Genomic DNA, 18,512 nt, shown 5'->3' with positions numbered 1-18,512 from the left:
ATATATATATATCTTGCGGTGATTCCAGCCTCCCTGTATTCTTAACAAGCCTGCCCATCCAAACACATTAAAGGGTCGATCACGTGGTGGACTTTAATGCTGATATGGGGGGAAATTCCTCTTCATAATAAGCTCCAAGTTCCTGCCAAGATCTGTCTTCCATTGTTTTCAATTGGAGGAAATGGCGGAGGCTTCTGGTTTTCAGGACACTAAAAAAATTAAGCACCAGGTTTGCTCTTCCCGCAGATTCCACAGTTGATTTAGACACAGAACCCGCATCATGAGACAAGCCCCGTTCTATCTGAGGATACTCAGTGAGCAAGCTTTGCAGGTTACACAGGGCCCGATATGTGGAAAGGAATCTAAGGCGGTAAACTGCTTCGAAATTCTCTCCAAATTCCTTCATGCAGGGGCAACATGGTGGCTCAGTGTTTAGCACTGCAGCCTTGCAGCACTGGAGTCCTGGGTTCGAATTCCACCAGAAACAACATCTGCAAGGAGTTTGTATGTTCCTCCCGTGTTTGCGTGGATTTCCTCCCATTGTACAAAGACATACTGATAGGGAGAAAAAAAAAGTACACTGTGATCCCTATATGGGGCTCACAATCTACATTAAAAAAAAATGTAAAAAATTCCGTCATATGAATGGGGCCTATAAAGCAGTGTACACGTTTCAACTTGCAATAGGGAAAGAAATTTTATTTTCTTTTATACTCGAGTATAAGCTGAATTTTTCAGCACAGTTTTTACTCGAGTCAAGCAAAAAAAAAATATTTTTTTTTTTGGAGTGGGGTCTATGACCAGCCACGATAGTAATGTATAGAATCTCCCATAAAATAGCGGGGGGAAAAAAGAAGCTTTAAAAAAATATAATAAAAAAAATAAAGTAAATAAAAGTTGTAAATCCCTCCTTTCCCTACAATACATATAAAAGTAGAAAATGACTGTGAAACACATACACATTAGGTCTCCCTGTGTCTGACAGTGCCCGGTCTACTGAATATAGGGGATCTGCAGTGCTCCTGTTCTGTCAGGAAGGGGTTAATAGGAGTACTGCAGGTACCCTATACTCAGCCAGGCTGAATTCCAAGTGGGGGAAATAAAACCCAGTCCTCAAGCTCAGGGAAGGGGCAGACAGACAATCAAAACACCCCCTCCCCTTCCCCATCACCCAGTAACTACTGCACCCAAAAACTCCGACCATTTTAATTTTTGAAATTTTCCAGTAGCTGCTGCATTTCCCCCCATCGGCTTATACTCGAGTCAATAAGTTTTTCCAGTTTTTTGTGGTAAAATTAGGGGCCTCGGCTTATATTCGGGTCGGTTTATACTCGAGTATATACGGTAAGTAAATGTTGCGATATTAGTAATTTACTACTATTATTAAATATTAAAACATTTTCCTTCAGAAGTTTTTTTCCCCATAGATATTATTTTTTTATTATTATCCTTATTTTTTCTGTTTATTTCAGTCCCAGGGCACTCGAACACATGATCATTTGTTCACTTATATAATACACTGCCATACTCCTGCATTGGAGTGTATGATATCTGTTAGTATTAGTCCCCGGGTGTCATCGCAATTGATGAGCGTCAGATACTACTTTGTAGGGGTGGTGGTAGGCTTGCAGAGGGTGCTCCCTCCCTAAAAAAAACGACTTAGGTGAGGAAATTTCCGGGATCTAAGTTTTGTCTCTTCTCGGCCATTGCCACAGGTTGTCCACTGCATGTTACAACTCACACCCTGCTGATAGGCAAGCACAGTACCAGAGCACACAACATCTCCATACCATAGCTTTACAGGAAGGAGAATCAACCGACGCAACATCCTGTGGCAGAAACCTTCACAGTGTGTCTGATCTTATAGTGATGTATACCCATCTATGCCACCTGTGTAATTCTGGGGCAGGGTGGATAACAGTAGATATTTTAAAGGGATTCTACCATTAAAATCTCTTTTTTTGTGGGAATAGGGCGTGGTCAACTACAAAAGGGGCAGGATTTGGATAAACTTAATCCCCAAAGTAGATGGTTTGTGGGTGTCGCTGGATTGTGAGTGGGACCCGGAAAGGGGATAAAATACCAGACTTTTGTTGACAACTATGTATTCAAGGACCCGTACTTATGCCTGGAACAGTTTGGATGAAGAACTCATAGATCTTGCTTGATGAGCACCAGCTTGTCCTGTTCAGAGGTCTGCACACAGGACCCTGGACAGGACAGGTTAAGGGAAGGAGACATCTCAGCAACCTTGACATCAACTGTTTTTTTTAAACGGGGCATCGCCAATGTCCTACCCAACAGTGAAACAAGATTATCAGAAATTGGTCTCACATCGCTTGCACTAGTTTGTGTGGTGTTTACTTACAGGAGACAGAAGACTGCGCTCTAGTTCTTTCAGTTGTGAGCCATCCTCTTCTGAACCAAGTGATGGTGATTGGAGGGGCCCCTTGATGGTATTCACCGGAATGTCTCAGGAGGCAGCAGTTGTGATTGAACAAAATAGTGGAACGTTACTGAGGTAACAATAACTAATGCAATTTGGGGCTAGTAGTAGGATTTCCACTGTTGCAGACGGTACCAAGCCTGGTAACAATTTTCCACACCAAGTGGTGCCCAATAATGGAGTCCAGTAACAATAAGTCCAGTGTTGGGTAAATCCTGTATGATATTCTGTATGATACTCTGCCCCTCCCTCTATCTGTATAGGGGCTGATATAAATAAGTCCCAATTGGTACCCTGTCTGCCTGTGTACTGCAAGGTCCAGGCTGTGAGACCGTGGCAAACCTCAACTTTTTCTCGGCACTTTTCTCGCTCTCAGAAGGCTGACAGCAAATTCTTTCCTGTCTCAAGGCTGTACCAATGGGCTAAGGCTCTGAAAGAACCCACCACATTTATCTCAGTGGCTGAAACAGTCTCTGCAATGTCAACCTAACCTTACTAAGGACTCAGACTGCTGTGTTCTGGAGACTTCATGTGTCCTCCCTTCACCCCAGCCAACAGTTGGTTGGACTTGACCAAACTCCCCTAGAAAGGAGGGGTGTAAATCTTCACAGTGGAGCACTAATAAAAAGTGTGAAACACACACATGGAAGCCAAAAAATTATATACGTGTACAAAAACAGTGGCACAAACAATATAAAATAATGCAAACGGTGCATTAAGAATTTGGTGATGTCCACTGGGATGCTGAATATTCATCAATAGGGTTGAGCCGATCTTGAGATTTCAAGATCGATTTCCGATCATTTTCCAGCCGATCTCGATCCCGATCGTGAAATTTGCTCGATCGACGATCGGGATCCAATCTTTTCCGATCCCGATCCTCAACCCTAGTCAATGCTTTTCTATGGGGTTGAGCCGATCTTGAGATAACCCCCGATCTCGATCCCGCTGGGAAAGATTATGTCGGAATTCCAATCGCGATCGTGAAATTTACTCGATCGCTGATCGGAATCCGATCTTTTCCGATCCCGATCGCTCAACCCTATATTCATCACCGACATACTGACCAAAGGGCTCGTTGGTATCATCAGTAATGCCACAATTTTATTTTTTCACTTAAAATTACACCCCGCCTCTTCAGTTGTGGAAAGTTAGGACCCTACACGCACAGAAAGTCCAAAGTGTTCTCCTCTGTAGACTTTCTGCTTCTATTATACCTATCCAGAAAACACCAGCATTTCCAGAGGTATCACTGATATGTTGTGATCTACAAAAACAGAAGTATTTATAAAATCGCCGCATTTCTGCTGCAGATTTTTAGCCAGAATCCCATCCACTTTGTAGGTAATGTAGAACGCTGCAGTTTTTTTTTACCACAAGGTTTCCACTGAGGCAAGAAGTCTGTGTCTGCACTGCGTTTTTTTCCGCAAAGTGAGCATGGGATTTGCATGATTCCCATCCCCTTTGCTTGCACTGTAAAACGCCGCGATTTTTCCCGCAGCGTTTCCGCCACAGGCAAATCGTGGCGTTTACGCCTAGTTAGGCCCTGGCCTTAGTTGGGTCCTCTGACAATGACAAGACAGGATGTCCTACTTTTTGCTCTTCCACCAGTCAGCTGTAATATGTGGCGGAATATGGCAGGAAATGTACAATTTCCCTGCAGCGCCCCCCACAGGGGAAACAACTTCATACATTTCTGGTATCTAAGTCAGTATTAGTATGACAGATATTCTACCATTTACACGCAGAAGCGAAGCAGCATATTGGTATTCACCACTACACAGTTTGTATCACACTTGAGAAAGGGCAGATGCCCGAAACGCGTCGTGTTTAATAAACTGTTCAAGATCATACGTTGGTGTGCGCGCTTACTCCCTACTCCTCCACTCCTGTCGGGCTTGCCTGAGGAATCACCTATCATTCTACCATTTACATCATCTGAACTGAACTGAAATTTCCCCACTGTGGGACTAGTAAAGGATTATCTTATCTCTTATCTTATCTAGAAAACTGTACAGGAAAGTAACACTAACAGGGACCTGAGGAGATCCTCCATATAACAAGTCCATAGGTCACCTGATCTGTGTTGTGCAATATTCAGCCAATCAGATTTCCCTTCCCTGTGAGGTCACTAGTTGCCGGGCGAATGTCTCACAACAAGTGTTATTCCACATCCCAGTAATGTCGCCCTGAGGTAAATCTCCTGATACTTATCACCTGAGGGATATCCTGGAATCTCTCGGCTGTTTCTGGACGATTCTGCTCCTCTTCTGTCCCGGTTGCAGATTATTACCCCCTCTATCACCACCAATTAGAAATACCTCACCCGTTCCCCCCTTAGTAGCCCCCATATAGTATAATGGCCCTCACACAGTATAATGTCTCTCTCGTGGACCCATACAATATAATATCACACTTTAACCTGCTTCCCTCCACCCGTGGCCCTTCAGACATTATATGATAATATCCCCCTCCATGTTGCCCCCATAGCTTCATATATATATATATATATATATATATATATATATATATATATATATATAGACTTAATATGTGTGCTTCCCCTTTCCTATGACGTATACACTCCCCAATATATTTATGCCATATTGCCGACACACATGCGCAATAGCTGAACGTCAAATGGGAGCATAATAGCTACTCTTGCACATGCACGATAATGGCGTGCGCAATAATAATTGTATGTACGCCGACATTGGCAGACGTTTATGAACGGGACATACAGGTCTGCAGTAAGTGTATTTTACTCATCAATGAATACTGTATATTGCACATGCATTCACTAATATGGTCAGTTATGGGATTGATATTATATTTATTACGCTACACTACAATATACATTTATTCTCTGTATATTCATACTACCAACCACATTTACTTAAAAATATGGATTTAGCACATTATATGGAACTTTGTATGTTTGAAGATTACACTGATAATTGTATTGAACTGTTTCACCTGTATAACAAAGTGCCCCCTTCTGGCAGTATCTGGGCATAACATCATTTTATGATAAAACATTGCAATTATTTTTGTATTACACTTCTGTATAGTTTCACATCTGTATAGGAGTTTCTGTTCTTCTGGTCCATCACAAGACCAAAAAAAATTGGAAAAATAGTCACATGACAGACAGCAACCGACCCCATGGGACCCCATTAAATAAAATGGGATATCGGTGGATGATGAAGTCGACCTTGAAGGACTTTTTGGCCCAAGATTTACGCCGGACTGTGCACCGGATGTTCCTAAGCAGGTGTGAATGTAGACTTACTTGCATCAATATCAGATAGATCGCATAAACTGAATACATTGATGGGGTGTTGATGGGTCCTCAAATCAAAAGGCACTGGTTAAAGGCCCTTGAAGCTTTTGGACCCTAATGCCCGTGCCCCCTCCTATAATGTGCCATCTGTAATACCGACGTCACTGGCCACTGCTATGTCACAATACACACACAACACATAACGCAGTAATAATACAGGGAAATGTCTGTTTATTACACCCGTCCTGTTACATTACATAAAACATAGTGCGAGGATTAGAAGACATGAACAACCACAATCATCAAATTAATAAAGACACAGAAATAAGACAGAAGTCATGACAATGTGACATCACTACAATCTTCAGCCCATTCACCAGTCATTACTATTAGATTTCTAATTCTCTATTAAGTAGAACCAATAGCTAAACCATTTACTTCTAGGCCCAAAACCTTCTGCAGATTTACTATATACTTTATATTAGAAGAGGTCGGAGCTCCCTTTTTCTGTTACACAGATCCAAATCCCCAGCTTCTCTTCATATAACCATAGACGCTGTTCACACTGGCATTGCAAATCCTGTTTTGTAGAATATATGGCACAAGATCTTCATGAATCCCATTGACTTAGGACCCGTGCACACGATGTAACTCATTCTGACATGTAAACTCGTGTCAGAGTCAGCGCTTCAAAACAGAAACCCATTGACTTCAATGGGTTCCGTCTTACGCGCGCCACACATTGAAATCAATGGGAGGCTTTTTAACCCATTGATTTCAATGTGTTATGCGCATTAAATGGAATCCATTGAAGTCAATGGGTTTCTGTTTTGAAGCGCTGACTCTGACACGAGTTTACGTGTCAGAATGAGCGTCGCGTTACATTGTGTGCACGGGCCCTTATAATGGATCTGTCTGGTTTGGTTACTGATAAGATTATCAGGTATTTTCCAGGACTCTGATATTGATGACCTGTCCTTAGGATACCGATATCAAATTGTTGGAAGTCCGACACCCTCAATGATCAGGTCTTTACCGATACTGCTTCCAAGCACAGGCTATGTGAAGTGAGCGCGGCGCTGACCCGAGCAAGGCTGCCACCTCGTATAGCTGATCAGTGGGGGTGCCAGAAGTTGTACCCCACCAATCTAATACTCATGATAGGTCCCAAAAACTCCCTAAGGCCAAGGCCCCATGTAGAGTAAATGGTGTGCCTACAACACAAGGACCGCAGAAAAAAACGTAGTGTTTTACAGTCAATGTGTAGTGGATGGGATTCTAGTGAAACCCATACCCACAGTACGGTAAAATATGGGCAGAGGGCACGCTGCGATTTTCAATACCATTGCAATTTTGGAAATCCCAGCATGCCAATTATACCTTCGGTAACGCTGGCGGTCTCCCTATAGATATAATGGAAGCAGAAAGTCCACAAAGGAAACCTCTTAGAATTTTCTGTGAAAAGCCATGATGCGTTGCTGCTGGACGCTACGTGGGAACGCATTTTGCGGAACGCAGCTGAAATCCATAACTTCATTCCTACACTTATCCCTGCGATTTTTCTTGTCTTATTAAATCTACAGGGAAAACGCAAGCGCTTTCGCAGGAGAAATTGACATGCTGTATTTTTCAAAACGCAGATTTTCCACAGAATTAGAATTTTTTTTCACAATGTGTGGATGCGATTATCCAGAATCTCAATCACTTTGCTAGTGCTGTACAACACAACGTTTGTTTTTTTTTTGCTGCGCTCTTCCCTTAGTCTAAGGCAGGGCCCCTAGTAAACGCCACGGATTAGTGCGGTAGAAACGAACATTGCACAGAAATACACGCAACGTAAATGCTGCGATTTCTAACACGGTTTCGGTTTTTGTATTTGCAGCATGTCAACTATCCCTACGAAATGGTGGCGGTTTTTCATATAGGTATAATGGAAACCTCTGCGGATTTTCTGTGAAAAGCTCTGTGGGAAAAAAACGCCCAATGCATTTTCACTGAGGTTTTTCTCACAGCGTTTTTTTCTGCGGCCACTATGTGGTATCTAAATTAGGTTTTATTTTATTCTTTTGTTGGTTCATCTCGTAACGAAAACTCTATTAAAGGGCTCATGTGTTTTTGTTGGGTCCCTGGCCAATAACCTGACAGGATGTCCCACTTCTTACTCCTCCTCCAGTCACCTGTAACATGTGAGAAAAACTGACAGTAAAGATTCAATTTCCCTGCAGCGCCCCCCACAGGGGAAACAACTTTATTCATTAATGGTTATACATCACCGGGCAAATGTCTAACAACAAGTGTTATTCCTTATCTGCAGATTCTCAACCAGCAATTTGCAATAGTAGAATCTAAATATAGATAATCTAACCATAATGCAGCATGAAGGGGCTCGGTGAAGGTGGCATTGAAGGTGTATAAGTGTCTGATGGGGTCACACAGCTCATAGAAGGACAACTGCCCGGCCTCATAATCCAGACAGATCCTCAATCTATTACTGGAGATATTGTCAGGTAGCTGGAGCTCTTTACTGTCATGTATCACTGAACAATGATTATTATATCTACACAAACTCCAGGACTTGTTATTATCTCCAATGTATGACTGCTCCCCTCTCCTGGCTATACTGGGATAACACATCCCCACACTCCACCACCCTAATGTACTGCCCTCCACATCCCAGTAATGTCGCCCTGAGGTAAATCCCCTCCTGCTTATCACCTGACGATAATCCTGGAATCTCTCGGCTGTTTCTGGACGATTCTGCTTCCATAGTGTCCAGATCGCAGTTTTCAGGTCGTCTGATATATGGAGATTATTATTAGCCGTGTTTACATCCAGTAATATGTCTGCAGGACCCTCCACATAGATCCCACTCCTTATACCTGATATTATATCACATAATGTGTGTAATGTGTCTGAGATCACAGCCACATCCCGATCATCTCCATTATGGCACCATCTATAATGTCCCCCTGTGTCCTCATCACCTCCCCCCTCCTCAGGATCACACAAGTCACCTGTGTCTGGTTCCTGTAAGACAGTCAGTGGATCAGTCATGTTACACAGCTCCTCAATGTGCCTCATCTTCATGGACAGCTCGGCCTTCTTTATTTCCAGCTTCTGGATCAGAGCAGACAGTGACAATGACCGCTGCTCCTCCTGCCTGGAGATCTCACTCAGGACCTTCTTCTCCAGGTCGTCCAGTCGTCTCCTAATGTCTATAAACATGGCAATGACTCTCTCGGCTTCTCCAGATTCTTTCTCTTGAGCTTTTCTCCTGCGCTCCTCCAGACTCTGGACTCTTTCCTCAGTCTCCTCTCTCTTTGTGATCAGTTTCTGGAGAACATTTCTCAGTTTCTCCTTCCTCTTCTCCGAGGCCTCATCCATCATCTCCACCCGATGTCCTCGATGTTCTCCAGCCAAGCTACAGGACACACAGATACATATGGCATCCTTGGTACAATAGTACTTTAAAAGTTCATTATGGACAGAACATTTCCTCTTCTCCAGGTTAGTGCTGGGATCACATAAGACGTGTTCTGGTGACTTGCTGTGGACTCTCAGATGTTTATCACACAGAGAAGCTTCACAGAGTAGACAGGACTTCACAGCAGGTCCAGGAGAGTCCACACAGTAAGTGCAGCAGATCCCGGTGATCTCCTCTTGATCTCGCTGAGTAACCAGGAAACGTTCTGCTACATTACGTAGAACTAAGTTCCTCATCAGTACAGGCCGCTCTGGAAACTCTTCTCTACATTCAGGACAGGAAAAAACTCCAGACTGGTCCTGTGTATCCAGAACACGATCAATACAGACCCGGCAGAAGTTGTGTCCACATCTCAGCATTACAGGATCCTTAAAAATGCATAAACAGATGGAGCAGAGCAGCTCATCTCTCAGAATAGCCGACGCCATGGCTGACGGAAGGAAGAAGAAACGAAACTAAATGTGTTTGAAGTTGGATAAAGTGCAAAGTTGTAGTCACACCCATTCACTAAACCCCTTCAGAGCAGCATTCTGAAAGCCATAACTTTTTATTTTTCTATTAATATAGCTGTGTATATTCTTATTTTATGTTCAACAAGTTGTATTTGTTAGTGGGACCATGTCAGGACTTAATGGTAACATGTAGGGTATGCTGCACCATACATGCCTTAACATATCAGGTTTTTCAATGTTTTATTTTTACTTTAATGTTTTACAGTGTATAATCAATTTCTCCTAATAGAACGGAGTTGTACCTAAGGGAATGTTCACACAGCAGAATTTGGCTCTGATTATAGAGCAGATTCTGCCTCAAAATCAGCACAAAATTTCACCCTGAATCTGCCCTTTCATTGTTTTGAATGGCTCTGCTTTGGCTTTCTGCCAGATGCAGCTTGAGGGGCAGAAAATGGAGAGGAATTTTAAGTGGAGGCCCCCTTTAAATACCTTTTCCATTTCCATTGTGTGAGCGTACCCTAGGAATTGTACTGCATATTTACTTGATTTTCCAGAACTTTCATAAGAACTTTCCTGCATTGCAGCCCATTGACATCCAGAGTTGCTGGGACTGCCTATGGCAGGAAGGGGCATACCAGCATAGTTGTCAATACTCCAAAAAACTGGGTGGAAATGGACATGCCCAACCACAAAAGGAGTGGGGTTTGGGTAAACCTAACCCCAAAGTGGATGGTTTGTGGATGTTCCTTGGCATGAAAGGGTCATTCCTGGGTGGACCAGGAGAGGAGCTGAAATCTCCCAGAATTTTGTTGACAACTATGTATTCAAGGACCTGTATTCATGTTTGGGAGAGTTTGGAGGAAGATCTCCTAGAGCAGTGATGGCGAACCTATGGCATGGGTGCCAGAGGTTGCACTTTGAGCCCTCTCTGTGGGCCCTCATTTGAGGAACAGATTATAATGTGTGGGAGCCACTGTGGAGCAGGTAGTACTGTGTGGGAGCCACTGTGGAGCAAATTGTACCGTGTGTGGGCCACTGTGGATCAGATAGTACTGTGTGGGGGCCACTTTGGAGCAGATAGTACTGTGTGGGAGCCACTGTGCAGCAGATAGTACTGTGTGGGGGCCACTGTGGAGCAGTTAGTACTGTGTGGGGACCACTGTGCAGCAGATAGTACTGTGTGGGGACCACTGTGTATCAATTTGTACTGTGTGGGGGCCACTGTGGAGCAGATAGGACTATGTGGGGGTCCTTCACTATTTATGTCACACATTATTTGTTTTATAGCAGGCGTGATATTAGTACAGGTCATAATAACATTGCACGGTCACTATAAAACAGATCTGTACAATGTAAATAGTGAACATTAATTGTTCTAAATTATTCCAAATACAGTACAAAGTTGTTTGTATCACTGAAAGGTCTGTAAAGCCCCATTCACATGACCTTATTTTGCAGGCCCATCATTGTCCACAATTGTGGATTCGCACAGTATTAAGGTTAAATTTCTGTGTTGGCACTTTGTGATAATGGGCACTCGGTCTCTAATAGGTTCGCCATCACTGTCTTAGAGCTTGTGTGATGAGAATTAACTTGCTGCTAATAGCTCTGCAGGCAGGACCATGGATAGCCTGAGGTGAGGAGACATCTTAGCAACCCTTAATGTCAACTGGTTTGGAGCTGGGCATAACCATCGTCCTACACAACGGTGACACAGGTTTTCAGTAGATAGACATCACAATGTCTGTGCTAGTGGAAACTCAGTGTTTGTTGCCAGAAAATGGAGGACTTTTCACTTGTTTGACTTCTATGTTCCTCTGTTCAGGTGGGACAGGTAGGCAAGAAGAATCAAGATTAGACAGATGTGGGTAGTCATGAAGGTTGGTTTAGACAATACAGGGCATAGGTGGTCTCAATAGCAGACAGAAAGAAGAGACTAATGCAGGTGCATCCCAGCTATGCCATTTCCATGGTCAGGACAAAGTATTTTGATGCACTAAGCAGATGAATAAAACTGCCCTCCCCAAGACTAGACCCAAAACCAGAACCAATATTAAAGTTGTTCTCTAGCCTTGTCATTTTCTTAAACAGCTTAGAAAACTGTTAGAAAACTAGAAAAGGCAACGGCCCCTTACCAGTCCCCACCAATGTCATTCTGACGCTTCCTGGTCCCCAAATTGATCCTACATTGAAGCTCCACCATGGACATTGTTATCAAAACCCAAACCGGGTTCAAAATTCCGATTGTCAAGTAGTACCAAATTATGTGTAATCCACATCTATCTATCTATCTATCTATCTATCTATCTATCTATCTATCTATCTATCTATCTATCTATCTATCTCATGAGTTCACAGAGAAAGAACCAGCCTGGCACGTGCATTGGGTATTAAGCAAGTTGTGTTTATTCAAAAATAATATAATATTTTATACAGGAAAGTAAACGTGTCAATTATAATAGAGCATGTGTAGAAAGCGGTAATCATGATTGGTCATTGGACCAAGAGCTACGTATCCTGAGAGCTACGTGTTGCAGGGTTTGCTGGACCCATTGTTCTACATTGGGGGAACCAAAGCAGCTACGCGGGGTTTAGCGGAGAGCTGCTTACGTAAGCAGTGTTAGTCTCGCTTCGAGCTGTAGGAGCTACAGAAAGTTATAGACAAACAATCCTTTTTCTCCTGGTCAGACAGACATGTTGACCCAGGTTGTCTGACCTTGTTTTCAGTTCATCCTTATCGAAAACTGTCCGCTTCTTCTGCTAAATGTATTTCTATGATTTACAGAAAAGCAAGCTAGAAATTAAAGAGATGTCACATTTCCATAACACCGCCTAACTTCTAACTCACTTTACCAAAAATGTATATACCCAGATTGCCGGGCACATTTTCTTATTTTCCGGTGATGTTCTGTTTCCCTCTTTCCGGAAATGGAGCGTCCCCAATACTACACCCACCCCCAACCCATCATAATTACCTGTCTTCCTGTCCGGATCTTCTGGGTACGAAACATCATTTACTTTAGGGCGCCAACTCCTCCTCTTCTTGAGGTCAACAGGAGAAGGAGCTGACTGCACAGAAGGAAAGGATCTCCCGTGTCCAGAAGATCCAGACAGGAAGACAGGTAAGTATGATGGGGTGGGGGGGCTGGGTTAGTTACTTAGGAAGGGCTAGCAGTGGGTCGGCTAGCTAAGGGAACAGGGAGGGGATGTAAGAGGGGTCTGAGGAGTGAAGAGCAATGCATCATGGTAGCTGTAGGCTAAGGCAGCAGGATGCTACGCAAGTAAACAAATGCAGACGATGCCAGGAGCTCACAGAGAAACCCAGAAATTGCTGAAAACACTGCTAAAGGTATTGGGGTGCAATTATTAATCAGTTAATAGCAGAACAACAGAACAAAAAGCAGCCAAAACGCATCATGTTTTCTGTCCACAGTATTTTTCATTGTGTTTTTCCTGTGGTTTTTTTTGCCTCTATTTAATCTATAGCGAAAAAACAAGCATTTCCCTAGGTAAAATTTACACGCTGCGTTTTTTAAAATACAGATTTTTCACGGCTTTTTTTCCCCGCAATGTGTGGATGTGATTAGCCAGAATCTCATTCTGTATGCTGTATCCCTGTATGACCGCATTTTATTCTGCGGAGTTCCCACAATATGAGGCCTTAGTGTAGAATGGGTTTCATGCTTTTCTTTGACTCATTTTGTAATGAAAAATACTTGTAAAGGGGTCATGTGTTTTTGTTGGGTCCCCGACCAATAAGCTGACAGGATGTCCCACTTTTTGCTCCTCCCCCAACTGTCAGCTGTAATATGTGAGAAAAACTGACAGTAAAGATTCAATTTCCCTGCAGCGCCCCCCACAGGAGAAACAACTTTATACGTTACTGGTATCTAATTCAGTATCGGAATCAAATCTCCCCCTTCCCCCGATGTCACCGGGTAAATGTGTAACATCAAGTGCTATTCCTTATCTGCAGATTCTCAACCAGCAATTTACATTAGCAGAACCTGAAAATGAACCCCATACACCTAATACAGCATGAAGGGGCTCGGTGAAGGTGGCAGTGAAGGTGTATAAGTGTCTGATGGGGTCACACAGCTCATAGAAGGACAACTGCCCGGCCTCATAATCCAGACAGATCCTCAATCTATTACTGGAGATATTGTCAGGTAACCGGATCACTTTACTGTCATGTATCACTGAAGGGTGATTATTATCAAATCTACACAAACTCCAGGACTTGTTATTACATCCAATGTATGACCTGTCTATACTGGGATAACACATCCCCACACTCCACCACACTGACCTACTGCCCTCCACATCCCAGTAATGTCGTCCTGAGGTAAATCTCCTCCTACTTATCACCTGATTATACTGGAATCTCTCGGCTGTTTCTGGCCTATTCTGCTTCTCTTCTGTCAGTGTTGCAGTTTTCAGGTCGTCTGATATATGGAGATTATTATTAGCCGTGTTTACATCCAGTAATATGTCTGCAGGGACCGCCACATAGATCCCGCTCTTTATATCTGTTATTATGTCAAATAATTTGTGTAATGTGTCTGAGATCACAGCCACATCCCGATCATCTACATCATGGCGCTGTCTATCATGTCCCCCTGTGTCCTCATCACCTCCCCCCTCCTCAGGATCACACAAGTCACCTGTGTCTGGTTCCTGTAAGACAGTCAGTGGATCAGTCATGTTACACAGCTCCTCAATGTGCCGCATCTTCATGGACAGCTCGGCCTTCTTTATTTCCAACTTCTGGATCACATCAGACAGTGACAGTGACTTTTCCTTCTCTTGCCTGGAGATCTCATTCAGAACCTTCTTCTCCAAATTATCCAGTCGTCTCCTGATGTCTATAAACAGGGCAGTGACTCTCTTTGTTTCTTCAGATGCTTTCTCTTGAGCTTTTTTCCTGCTCTTCTCCAGACTCTGGACTCTTTCCTCAGTCTCCTTTCTCTTTGCGGTCAGTTTCTGGAGAACATTTCTCAGTTTCTTCTTCTTCTTCTCAGAGGCTTCATCCATCATTTCCACCCGATGTCCTCGATGTTCTCCAGCCAATCTACAGGACACACAGATACAAGCAGCGTCCTCAGTACAGTAATATTCCAGGACCTTCTTATGGACAGAACATTTCCTCTTCTCCAGGTTAGTGCCAGGATCAGATAAGACGTGTTCTCCCACCTTTATGTGAACTTTCAGATGTTTATCACACAAAGAAGCTTCACAGAGTAGACAGGACTTCATAGCAGGTACAGGAGAGTCCACACAGTAAGTACAGTAGATCTCGGTGATCTTCTCTTGATCTCGCTCAGTAACCAGGAAACGTTCTGCTACATTATGTAGATTTATGTTCCTCATCAGTACAGGCCGCTCCGGAAACTTTTTTCTGCATTGAGGACAGGAATAATCTCCAGACTGGTCCTGTGTATCCAGAACACGATCAATACAGAGCCGGCAGAAGTTGTGGCCACATCTCGATGTTACAGGATCCTTAAAGATAGATAAGCAGATGGAGCAGAGCAGCTCGTCTCTCAGATCAGCAGACGCCATGGCTGACGGAAGGAGGAAGAATCGAAACTAAAAGTCTCTATAGCTGGATAAAGTTGTAGTTACACCCATTCACTTAACCCAGGGGTAGGGAACCTTCGGCTCTCCAGCTGCTGTGAAACTACAACTCCCAGCATGCTCCATTCACTTCCATGGGAGTTCCCAGAACAGCAGAGCCAGTATGCATGCTGGGAGTTGTAGTTTTGCAACAGCTGGAGAGCCGTACGTTCCCTACCCCTGACTTAACCCCTTCAGAACAGTATGCTGGAAGCCATTTTTTCCCTATGAATTTATCTGTATGAGGACAAGTTGTATCTCTTAAATCGTGACTAACCCTTGGAACAACTTTTGATTTTTTTGGCAGTTTTCATGTCATTGTCAATTTAGTAGCAGCTCACTGTGAAAATGATCCAGGGGTCTACCAGACGTGTGTCTAAAACAGGGGTCAGCAACCTTTGGCACCTGTGCAGAGGTCAGCACTCTAGATATATTGACTCCACCCAGGGAGTCAATATGACTGAAACACTGCAGCTCCAGGTAACCCCTCTCTCTGATGGACCATGTAAACACAGTCAGAGAGGAGGAGACGGCTCCCATTGAATTCTATTTTCTGGGAGCCGTTTGTTCCGACTCCCGGAAAAAAGAAGCGACATGCTCATTCTTCAGGCCGAGTCGCCTCGGAAATCTGCCTGAAGACACTCCCGACTAGGCCCATTCATTTTGGCCTAATCCGGATCGTACTGCACCGGTATCCAGTCGCAGATACCCATATTTTGGACCGGAACCTGAGGCAGCCTCCACGTCAAATTCCCGTCCAAAATACCCGGTCTGAACCCGGTCTAATATGGCAGAGGAGTAGCTGTGGCTGCAGAGTTACAGTTTGGGGAATTTTTTCATGATATTCTTTTGGCCCACTCATCCATCTGAACCTATTTAGAGTATGAATCCATCCTTGTAGATCATGTAGACCCATACATATACACATGGAATCTTCCAGCAAGACAATGCAACACATCTCATGGGTAGAAATATCTGACAGTGGTTGGAAGAGCACGACCAAACGGGGCCTACTTGTGTGACATCTCAGACGTCACATGACCCGGGCCTGCGTCCTTATGCGTCGCGACGCAGGCCCCCGGTCACATGACGTCATTGAAGATAGCCGACAGCGGGGAGCACAGGGATAGGTAAGTAACAGTGTTTATGTTTGTATCCCCCTCTTGGTCTCCGATTATTATACTCTGGGGTCTGAAAAGACCCCAGAGTATAATAATTCTTAATGGGTGCCCACAATGGAGCATACAGGTTTTGCCAAAAGTATTGGCACCCCTGCAATTCTGTCAGATAATACTCATTTTCTTCCAGAGAATGATTGCAATCACAAATTCTTTGGTATTATTATCTTCATTTAATTTGTCTTCAATGGAAAACCAGAAAAAGAATTGTCAAAAAGCCAAATTGGATATAATTCCACACCAAACATAAAAAAGGGAGTGGACAAAAGTATTGGCACTGTTTGAAAAATCATGTGATGCTTCTCTAATTTGCTTAATTAACAGCACCTGTTACTTACCTGAGGCACCTAACAGGTGGTGGCAATAACTAAATCACACTTGCAGCCAGTTGAAATGGATTAAAGTTGACTCAACCTCTGTCCTGTGTCTTTGTGTGCACCACATTGAGCATGGAGAAAAGAAAGAAGACCAAAGAACTGTCTGAGGACTTGAGAAGCAAAATTGTAAGGAAGCATGAGCAATCTCAAGGCTACAAGTCCATCTCCAAAGACCTGAATGTTCCTGTGTCTACCGTGCGCTGTGTCATCAAGAAGTTTAAAGCCCATGGCACTGTGGCTAACCTCCCTAGATGTGGACGGAAAAGAAAAATTGACGAGAGATTTCAACGCAAGATTGTGTGGATGGTGGATAAAGAACCTTGACTAACATCCAAACAAGTCCAAGCTGCCCTGCAGTCCGAGGGTACAACAGTGTCACCCCGTACTATCCCTCAGCGTCTGAATGAGAAGGGACTGTATGGTAGGACACCCAGGAAGACCCCACTTCTTACCCAGAGACACAAAAAAGCCAGGCTGGAGTTTGCCAAAACTTACCTGAGAAAGCCAAAAACGTTTTGGAAGAATGTTCTCTGGTCAGATGAGACAAAAGTAGGAAAAGGCCTCAACATAGAGTTTACAGGAAAAAAAAGAGGCCTTCAAAGAAAAGAACACGGTCCCTACAGTCAAACATGGCGGAAGTTCCCTGTTGTTTTGGGGTAGCTTTGCGGCCTCTGGCACTGGACTGCTTGACCGTGTGCATGGCATTATGAAGTCTGAAGACGACCAACACATTGTGCAGCATAATGTAGGGCCCAGTGTGAGAAAGCTGGGTCTCCCTCAGAGGTCAGGGGTCTTCCAGCAGGACAATGACCCAAAACACACTTCAGGTCAGCACTAGAAAATGGTTTGCGAGAAAGCCCTGGAGACTTGTAAAGTGGCAGCAATGAGTCCAGCCCTGAATCCCATAGAACACCTGTGGGGGAGGAGAGATCTCTTGGTGGCAGTTTGGAGAAGGCCCCCTTCACATCTCAGGGGGGACCTGGAGCAGTTTGCCAAAGAAGAAGGGTCTAAGATTCCAGCAGAGCCTTGTAAGAAACTCATTGCTGGTTACCGGAAGCGGTTGTGCGCAGTTATTGTGTCTAAAGGTTGTGCTACCAAGTATTAGGCTGAGGGGGCCAATACTTTTGTCTGGCCCATTTTTGGAGTTTTGTGTAAAATGATCAATGATTTGACTTTTTTTTCATTCTCTTTTGTGTTTTTTCATTGCAAGCAAAATAAATGAAGATATTAATACCGAAGAGTTTGTGCTTGCAATCATTATCTGGGAGACAACGAGTATTATCTGACAGAATTGCAGGGGGGCCAATACTTTTGGCCAACACTGTAATACTGGGTGATGGGGCCACTATGGGGCATAATACTGTGTGCAGGGGCAACTATGGGGCATAATAGTGCGCACAGGAATGCGGGTGTGTGTGTGTGTGTGTGGTTGATCGTGGTCTTTTGGGGGGGGGCCATGTCAAAGGTTTGCCACGGGGCCCCGCCATTCCTAGTCACGCCACTGGAGCTGAGCTTGTTGGGATGAGTTGTTAAACGGAGCCATGATGATGGAAGCATGGAATAAAGTGTTCTGATCTACAAAAGTATTGCATAATGGACTTATTCCAGAAGACCTGCATCCTCACTACAACACTAATCTGTTCTTTTAAACAAAAGTAAATTCCCTAAATGCC

At 43.8% G+C, this 18,512-nt stretch overlaps 1 protein-coding gene and 1 pseudogene across 1 annotated transcript; both read right to left on the bottom strand.

Moving 5' to 3' along the window:
* Window positions 1-7,403: 7,403 nt before the first annotated feature.
* Window positions 7,404-9,717, bottom strand: LOC142204011 (E3 ubiquitin-protein ligase TRIM39-like; annotated as a pseudogene).
* A 3,001-nt stretch (window positions 9,718-12,718) lies between these two features.
* Window positions 12,719-15,242, bottom strand: LOC142204012 (E3 ubiquitin/ISG15 ligase TRIM25-like). Its single transcript, XM_075275187.1, has one exon. The coding sequence runs from the start codon at window positions 15,228-15,230 to the stop codon at window positions 13,635-13,637; it is 1,596 nt and encodes a 531-aa protein (XP_075131288.1). The 5' UTR covers window positions 15,231-15,242; the 3' UTR covers window positions 12,719-13,634.
* Between the last annotated feature and the right edge of the window lie 3,270 nt (window positions 15,243-18,512).

This window comes from Leptodactylus fuscus, chromosome 5 (assembly GCF_031893055.1).
Source record: "Leptodactylus fuscus isolate aLepFus1 chromosome 5, aLepFus1.hap2, whole genome shotgun sequence".
NCBI lineage: Eukaryota > Metazoa > Chordata > Amphibia > Anura > Leptodactylidae > Leptodactylus > Leptodactylus fuscus.
This window is presented reverse-complemented; position numbering and strand designations above follow the sequence as displayed.